We start from the raw sequence: 9,792 nt of genomic DNA, 5'->3' as shown, positions 1-9,792 counted from the left end.
TGAAAAGAGCAACATCCAAGAGGCCTACTTGCCAAAAACTAGCATTTCAGGACAAATTGTCTCCGCGATATTAGCCCAGTTATGCTCTGATGACTCCATACATAGCAGTCTCCTTCATAGCAGTCTCATGTACTGATTAAAGATATGTAAGGCATGGGTAAGGAGTCACATTACGTAGAGCATGGAATTGGCTAAAACTCAAAGTCACGAGTTCGAATGTTTTGAGGATAATTATTCACTGACTATCAGCACGCAGGGATGTCGGATTAACACAAGGAAGTTTAACACCAAAGGAACATAACCTTTACAGAGCTTTAAAACACAGCATCTACCAGCACAAACTTGACTTGAACTTTGAGTAAAACTAAACAGCCTCTACCAATAATAACAAACTCTCACTTGAACTTCAGATATCTTACGGCTTCCGCGAACTTGTAAACACAGAACCTGAAAATCGACCTTCCTCACACTTGACTAAACACAGCAGTCCAACTCGTGGGAAAAAACTTAGTTCGTCAAAAGAACTCGCTTGAAACTTGTATACCGTTTGACATAAGGTTCTAGAAAATACTAAACAGGCAAATAGTAGTAGCTTTTCGACATATTTTATGATTTCAGTAACTGATGCAAATCTGCTGACTCATGCTGAAATGTAAACATGCCCTAATTAATTATTCATGGTAATCCAAAAATGTAGAGAACGTTCGAGAAAGTCACGCTACGCATGAAAGCAATTTTACTACGTAACACTCAACAAAGACAAAATGTCTTTGTGCAGCATTTTGTAACTTTAAATTCATCATAAAACAGTTCGAAAGGAGGGCTTGTTACGCCGCGAAATGTAACAATTGACGCAAAATGTAACATTAACGCGAAATGTAACAACTTTTGACGCGAAATGTAACATTAACTCGAAATGTAACAACTTTTGACGCAAAATGTAACAACTTTTTAACGCGAAATGTAACAACTTTTTGACTCAAAATGAAACAAAATTTTTAACGCGAAATGTAACAAGCAAAATGTTACAGCCTTGAAATAACTGAGAGGTTTGGACATGAGCCTTGTAGATAAAGTGTAAATTGTCTGGTGGTTACAAAAACAGTTTATTTATAAAGTTTTCTTATAATGTCAAAAAAACTTACAAAACGTTTTTCGATAATAGTAACTAAATTCTGAAACAGTCGTACGAATTGTTGTTTGGTATATCTTTCTGTACTTATGTGTGACGCTTAAAAGAAAGTTGGCGTTACACAATCCAGGACGTATTAGATAGGTTAGGATGGTACATTTTTAGCATACTCCCTCTAGGGATTTGAGCCCGTATGAAATTGAGGCGAGTATCGATTACTGATCATTCTTTTCACACTTTCATCGCATGAAGACGCTTTCTGTTTTTATCCACCTCCTTCCCTTTTCCCTAAAAGGAAAGTGTAGCGGAGCAGTTATCCGACTGCGTGAGATAATCAACAATGTTAAATGGGCGTTGGCATGGTTAAGTTTTAAGGCAGCAGGACTGGGTTGGTATGAAATTTCTCACATTTACTGGAAGTCCGGTGAGAAATGAGAAATTTCATATCTATCTTATTGACTACGTAGATTACCTTTCTTAACTTTTACTTTTAACTTGCATTTCAATTGCTGATTGGTGCGTGTTTCCTACGGTGTTATTGTTCACATTTCTAGTCATATTCTTTTCGCATAGCTTGGGATATTCTCCATACGTTATGTTTAATAAGTTAGCGTTGTTGTTTGTGTCCATAATGCTATTCCAAGGTTATGACTTGTAACTTTATCACCTGTTTTACGACCTTTTGTGAGTTTATTTGACATAAGAAAACTTTATGAATAAACTGTTTTTGTAACCACCAGACAATTTACACTTTATCTATAAGGCTCATGTCCAAACCTCTCAGTTATTTCAAGGCTGTAACATTTTGCTTGTTACATTTCGCGTTAAAAATATTGTTTCATGTTGCGTCAAAAAGTTGTTATATTTCGCGTTAAAGCGTTGTTACATTTTGCGTCAAAAGTTGTTACATTTCGGGTTAATGTTACATTTCGCGTCAAAAATTGTTACATTTCGCGTTAATGTTACATTTTGCGTCAATTGTTACATTTTGCGGCGTAACAGGGCTCACTCGTGAAATGTTTTTCAACACTCGATTATTCCTCGAGTAATTAAAGACTAAACTCGAAGTGATCTCAACATATCACGAAGTGGTTAAAACAAGCCGAAAAGTCACGAACTTGCACGTCCAATCTTGTCCCGAAACTAGTGCATCATTTCATAACTATTTTTCATTTCCCAAACTACCTTGGGTCGCAGTAGCGCAATCGGCTAATCCCTCAACTTAGAGTCTCCTCTGATCTGACGGGTCACACAGCTAGGTGAGTCGGTTCAAACCCCGGGAAGGCCAAAATAGTAATTCTTTCTTCCTCGAAAAAGTTAAAGAATAAATCAAAGAAATCGAAGTGATCTCGAGATATCTCGGACTAATTCGGCTCTCACTTCGTCAAATAGCCGAATAGAGCCGAAAACCTACAGACTTTGCTTGCCCAATCTTGTCAAAAAATTGCAACTTTGATACATTCCTGAGCGTCGCGAATCCTTTACTTCGCGCTCCGCCGAAGTAAAAAATCGCCATTTGCTTGAACAGGGGCCCCGAGGAATCGGCAGGTAATAATGACGTTTCTATAGTTTGCGCCCGCATGTACGAAATGGTTAGGATGACGTAAAGACAGCACATCCCCAAGGGACCGCTTAGGTAGATTTTGTAATATTTATTGTGCAGTAATACTTCGACACTCTTTTGCGTTACGTGTTATCAGTGACATCCTGTGAAGCTGTTGTTTCACTGAAAGTTTAACGACACTCGTTAAGCGCAGAAGAAGTTATAAGGTGCGTCTAATTGTGTATATGTAAACACTTGGAGAGTTTGCCAGACACGAGTTCACAAATCTTTCATTCGAAACCTTGCCAGGCACTCTTCGGAATAAGACTCAGCCCCAAACAAGCAAGACGAGCGAACAACGGCTAGCTTCTCACTAGCAGAACGATGGACGATTACAGAAATTCGCCGACAATCAAATTCTGTGCTGACTTATTCCCTGCTCACAGGTGTCCTTCCGCTATAAAGTTTAAAATAAGACTAGAATAGGCGAGTGTGAATTGATCAAACGTCCTCTTAATTTCTAAGGCTTCCTTTCCGGCTAATAAAATGAACTGAATGTAAAAAGTGAAAGAGAAATAGCGAAAAATTCAACTTCTAATTAAACCTTTTCTTATGGTTTAGAATTATAACTATTCTCGAAAGTGAGAATGTTTTGATCAAAGCTGTGTAAATCGAGCTGAAACTGTGCATGGAACCTTGCGTTTCCTGTATTTATCTCACCTATTGTATGGAATATGTGTGAAAATCTTCTTTATGAATCGGTATATTTCAAAGAGCTACACCACGAGCAAGAATGCTATTGAACGACAATATGCAGAGCAGGGGCAGCTGTAGTGTCAACTATTACTAGTTAGTAGCATAATATGCTACTTCTGGCAAGAACATTAAAAAAGCGCCTCGCTCAAATGGTTAGATTGGGAAGCCTGTGAATCCTGTCACGCAACACTTTTGACCAGATTTTTATGACCAAAGAAGTATCGGCAGCCTTAAAGTTTCACTATCAAAATCGCAGTTTTTGTGAGACCTAGAATTTTTAAATGGTAATGGATGTAAAAGTGTGACTGCGGAAAAGAAAGGCCAGCAATAACAAGAAATGTTCTGTTTCAGGTTATTTTAATTCACTCACCACGTTTCCTCGAGTTTTTGGATCTTCGGTTGATTAGCTTGGGACAAGGCGCAATGCCAGTTAACCAGAACGGGAAAACGCATTTGAGGTAACAAAAATTATCGTTTCAGTACAAATGTCTTTAATACAAGTGCGACTGTGAGTTAAGTTTCTTTTGGAGAGCGCAACAATCGTGACTTGTCGAGCAACAACCAACCGACGTTCTTGAAAAGTCTCATATTTCAAGCAAAATTTATTCAACTTCAAAAGGTTCGTGTGAAGTACAAATTTAATTACCCAGGCCAATTCTTACGTATGTTTTAGCACAATGTTTAAATAACATACGACTTAAGTTTCAGGTAAAACCAAGGTGTAGCACATGCCTAAAATATAAAACGCAACTTTCAGCCTGGCTGGTTTAAATTTCGTTTAGTTGGAAAAGAATCCAAACTGAAATAACATTGTTTATCTTCAAGATTATCGTTAAGATAAGAACTCATCACCAAAACACAAGTGAAACCCTTTATAAATTGATTTATCGGGAAATATTTTACCCCGCTTTCTTCCTGTGTGCGTGCCAGCGAAGTTTTGAGACCGCCTCATTTTGCCTCAAATTTTGGTTGTTTTTCACGAAGTCGCCCACCACGAAAATTGGTTTTGTCGATTTTCTCCAAATCCAAGCGGCCTTTTGAAAAACAAACTACACCACGTTTAGTTACTTACTTATGCCTATCTATGAACAAGATATGAGCGAAAATGATTTTTTGACTGTGGCCGCGAAATTTCGATTTTCCTCGATTTTTACAGACATTTGCTCTTAAATGCTAAAATCGCACCAGGGATTTAAGAAATCCTAATGGGGCGTTTTTTAATCAGTTAAAAAAATCAATGGTAAATTACAATAAAACAAAAAGAAGGTGCGCTGCAGAGAACCCATTGAATTCAGATTAGCTCAAAGACTGGTTTAAGCTGGTTTACAAATCTGATAACTATATCCAAAAAATGTTATTTTAAAAAGTGTCACAGAAACCAGTGATGAAGAAATTAAACTGCGCCTTCGTGGGAAAGACAAAATATTTATTTACTTATTTGTTTATTTACAAGATTCGTCAGGCCGAGGCCTGGATAATAAAATAACTCACAGAGCAAGCTCCACTACGAGGTCAAGGAAAAAACAACAATGCCTATACATACAATAATGACAATGCACTAGAAACAACAGAAACGGCAATATCAAACAGAATTGGGGCAAACATCGATAAAAGAATCAACAACACATTCGATCGAGAAAGCTGATCAATGGCCAACTAGTGTGGCGCTTGATGCAAACACTCTTTTAGGTCTAGGGGGCGTCGACATAGATTCAAACAAAATAGATTCGATAGAGTCGATATAGATTCAACAAAATAGATTCACAAAACAGGTTGAGACTACTCTAGATAAACTGATTGGAGCTTTATTCATCAGAGGATGATGCCTGTGGCCTAACCTGAGATCAGGCTCTATTTTTTTTTCGCTTTGAAAATTACATTCCAGCGGGCTAGGCGAAACGAAAAGAGAGCCTGATACAAACCTTCTACGAAACGTCTGCCGCCCACTTTTTTGATTGATTGACATTTGCCGAATCAGCCAACCAGAATTACTTCCGTTGCTTGTTTTTCTAGTATGCAAATTTTTCACGAGTGGGAAAAATGCAGACGGGCTGACTTAAAAAGTAGTTTTTATCTGTTAATTTTTCTGTTGCCTTAATATTTTCCTCGGCAATTTTCCCCTATTTTCAGTACATAAATCTTTAAAAACAAAAGCAAACAGCCAATGAGCGAGGACACCAGTTTTCCTGGTTTATATTTTACAAAAAGCGAAGGCAAACAACCAGTATGTTATCTTAAGCCACCAGCTTTTATAATAACGCCTACAAAATTCCTTGAACAGCGATGCGATATTTTTCGTCTAATAATTCATATTGGCCATTGAGGTTTCTTTCGCAGTGAGCCTCCGCTTGCGTACCCCGTTCAGAGAAGTCATGCCAGGCTAAACTTTCAGATGAAACCAGTTTTAAGATGGACAGTATTTTGATTTGCACTCGTTTGTTGGTAAATCAAAAGGCACCTTGTTAGCGGTCAACAAGTTGCAGAGGGACTCAACTCCGCGATACACTCACATTAGTTCCGTTAACGAAGCAAATCCTGAGAATATATGAACAACCATATGATTTTTCTGAATTTCCATGGCACATATTAAGGCATATTTTCCTACCATAAGATCATAAAACAATAAAAAAGACAGCAAAATCGATCCTTCTCTCAGCCGACGACGGAGCATTCACGAAAACAACCACGCGAGGAATAAGCGCTTTCAACTTCCAGCGTTTCCGACAGCCAATCAGATCTTGTGGCATTGTTCTAACAGCCAATCAGCGTTACGGCCAAAATCTGGCCGTAACGAGCACAAACGTGAGAGAGTTTGTATCAGGCCCAATTTTAGCGGTAGCCGTTAGAGAGAATGTATGAGACCCGCTAAAATTGGACCTGATCTCAGGTTACCTTTGGCTGTGCCTTATAGGCTGTCTAACAATCAGAGAGCCATGCTCAATCTTCCGTTGTATACTGTACCTAAGGCCGGAAGGGGATAATCAGGCCACTGAATGCACTCAACGAATATGCAAAGTACCTGTAAACGGTGAAATTCATGAACTAGTAAATTATTGAAAAAAAAAAGCAAGCTAGAAAAGATAAGGTTTAAAATTTAAATCGGTGTCTGTTTTTGAGAAAACCCTTTGAAATTATTAATGCAGGACTAAAATCTGTTTTTTGCCGCTTAGAAAGGACAAACTTAAGTCAAACTCTGATCCCACAAAGGCGATATTCCGACATTATCAGGTGGAGAACGGAACACTTCCTGTCATGATTAAACGGATTATTATGCAAAGTCGTCACCTGTTCTTGGGAAAAGGAAATTGAATATATAATACATAATTATATATATTTCTTTCAATTTCCTTTTCCCAAAAACAGGTGAAGACTTTGCATAGTAATCCGTTTAGTCATGACAGGAAGTGTCTTAAATTTGAGTCCATTCCGCAGAAAGTTTTTGCGGAATGGACTCAAAGTTTACTCTGGAAGTAACTTTAAAATAATCCCTTTCAGTTGAAGCAATTTTGAATGGGTTTTTTTAACTGCTCAAGCTTTTTATTAAATTTTGATAGCTCTTCATTCAATTTTTTTTCTTTCTAAAGTAAAGCTAACTAAGAGAGGGCTTATCAATATTTTGTTTCACTCAGAAGATTGATGAAAGCCATCAAAGCATTAATAAAAGCAAAATCCATCAATTATATAAAATAATGCAAAATTAGTAGATATCAGTCCCTCTGTCATCTATTTGTGGTACAAACTAAGAGCAAGTTTACACGGTTATTTAGAACAGCTACAATAAACCCTTTGTGATGGCAGCTCTAGGCCTGATTATGCACTTAATGATAATAATAGTAATAATAATAATAAAAGCTTTATTTATACTGGGGATATCTATCAGCATTACACAACGCTGGTCTGCGGCATGCGATCTGAGTCATCGGACGCGCTGAATCTGAATCTACTTTCCCGACCATTGCGACGCTGCTGCCGAACAAGAAAATGCTTGACGAAAACGTTTTATTTTCCGGCATAGCCTGAGACCAGTACCCTTGGTGGCGAAAATAGAGAAAGAGGCTAGTTTAAGGCCCACTTCCTCTCTACCCGTCTCCCCCGAAGTTTAGCCCTCTTTTCCTCCCGGCAAACGGAGAGCCTCAGCTCACAGGCCAGTCGGTTTTCGTACGCTTTTTTTTCTCAAACATGTGATACTTTTTTATATTTCTTTAACGAACATCACCTCATCAGCTATAGTCGGGGACCGGATAATCCTTGGCATCTCAGGCCCTGATCTTTGCCATTTTCGTACCAAAACCAAATAAAACAAAATAAGTAAGCTGTGCCTCTCTGACTGAGTTATTTTTGATCGTCTGGGATATGTCCCACGCATAAGGGCTCGCGGACCATTAATGGCAACCAGGTTTTAATTGGCAATTAAAATGCATGCGGGACTTTTCTGATATATTATTCTGTTGACTCAGCTGCCTTTTAGGTTAAAACGGTTGACTTGATCATTAACGAAGCATACACTTAGGTCTTGCATTAAAAATATGCTTCATTGCTTTTGGAAGATAGTACTAAATAACTTTATTGTTTTCCCGTCACTTTTTTCTTTTTTATTCGGAAATAGACAACTTTCAACACAAGGGAAACATGCTAATATTGTATTGCGTTCTTTAAATCGTATATGCGAGATAGTTAATGTGGTGCTCATACATTAGCATACACAATGTCTTCTTGAACTGAAAGCTAGATCGGAGTTCATACGCACTTTCTTCCAAGAACGAAATAAACCTCTGACATTTTTTATTTCCGTCCTAATAATTTTTTTTCTGATAGTAATTTTAACCGCCGTGGAATTTCCAGCCGAAAATAACTTGTTTCACACTGTCTTAATAACAAGTTCTATGAGCAAATTAAACGAGACCAATACACCTCCCTCTAAGAGATGTAAGTAAATAATTTCAACTCATCCTTCTAAATGGACGTGTTCGGTGCCTCAAGGCTTTCCAATTAATTCTTATATTCAAATTAGTTTGCACTTTAAAGAAAGTTTGTGACACACCTGCTGTCAAAAATGACAGGCCGAGAGAAATAAAAGTTAACAGTCTGTGTTGATAAGGTTGGCGTTTCTTTGGTTGCAAGCGAGTGAACGGCCGGTACGTGTTCAGTTAAGGAAGGAAGCATAACGTAGGCGAAGTTTGATCGAGGAATGTTTAAATCCATGATTTCGTCCGCTAGCATTAACTATCAACAGTACCAAAGGAACTGACATATTTCTACCAATTAGGCAATGGCAAACGCTGAGGAAATTTCACCGCTATTGGTAGTCATTTTAAACATTTTCTCTTCCTATACTGCAGTCACGCTGAACGTTATAACCATACATGTGTTGAGAAAAATTTCTTCGTTGCCGAAGCCTGTAAGAATATTACTAATGAGTCTTGCTGTTTCTGATCTTGCTGTTGGATTAATTGTGCAACCTCTAGCCATAGCAACGCTAATATCTCAAAACACTGATACTTTCCAGTTTGACAAGACATCTGAGGTGTTTGGGATTTGTTTTACTGCAGCCTCATTTTTAAATATAACAGCTTTAGGCGCCGACAGATTCTTGGCCATTCACCTTCATCTTAGATACCAGGAACTTGTAACTCACAGGCGTATTGTCACTGCAGTCATCACGATCTGGGTGTTCAGTGCAACTGTTTCTGTATTTGATCTCTGGGACAGAATGATAACGGCTGCTCCAGCTACTCTCCTTGCGATTGTTATTGTCTGTTTTATTTCTGCAACATTCTTTTATTCCAAGATCTACTTAACAGTGCGTCATCTCACAAACCAAATTCATACACTGCACGTGCAACAAGTATCACAAAACGTTGAGAGCACTTCGCAGAACACAGCAAGGCAGAGAAAATCTGCGATCGCTACATTTTATGTATATATCGTCTTTTTGTTATGTAATCTCCCACATTATTCTATTAATATTGCAAACAGGGTATCTCGTCGTGAAACAAGTGATTCAGAGGAAACTCTAATCATCTATACTCAGACCCTAGTCCATCTGAATTCTTCACTGAATCCGCTCATCTACGCGTGGAAGATGAGACCTATTCGACACGCTATTATGGAAATACTGCGAAACATATTTTCAAAACATTGCTGTTGATAGTGGAGGATGTTAGAGTTCTGCGTATTCGAGGTTATTCCGAAACTAAACCCCCGGGCTTATATTTTTCAAAGGCCCCCGGGGGGGGAGCTTATATTTGGAGGAGCGATTTAACGGAGGGTTTTTTGCGTTACGTGTTTGGGGGCCTTCTATTTGAAGGGACTTTATAGAGGGGCTTATTTTCAGAATTTTAACGGTATTATATTTCAGATC

The 9,792-nt window shown here is 38.2% G+C and overlaps 2 protein-coding genes across 2 annotated transcripts in view; both read left to right on the top strand.

Annotated features, from left to right (window-relative positions):
* LOC140942370 (uncharacterized) overlaps positions 1 to 9,792 on the top strand; it is a 333,944-nt gene that overhangs the window by 109,635 nt on the left and 214,517 nt on the right. The gene's annotated exons all lie outside the window — the stretch shown is intronic.
* Positions 8,701 to 9,579, top strand: LOC140940776 (adenosine receptor A2b-like). The gene has a single exon (XM_073389739.1). The coding sequence runs from the start codon at positions 8,701 to 8,703 to the stop codon at positions 9,577 to 9,579; it is 879 nt and encodes a 292-aa protein (XP_073245840.1).

This window comes from Porites lutea, chromosome 6 (genome assembly GCF_958299795.1).
Source record: "Porites lutea chromosome 6, jaPorLute2.1, whole genome shotgun sequence".
Classification (NCBI taxonomy): Eukaryota; Metazoa; Cnidaria; class Anthozoa; order Scleractinia; family Poritidae; genus Porites; species Porites lutea.
The sequence above is the reverse complement of the archived record's forward strand: the minus strand, read 5'-3'. Positions and strand labels throughout refer to the sequence as shown.

Excerpts from the sequence above, each read along its gene's own strand:
- LOC140940776 (XM_073389739.1), top strand. The coding sequence starts at position 8,701 with ATGGCAAACGCTGAGGAAATTTCACCGCTATTGGTAGTCATTTTAAAC.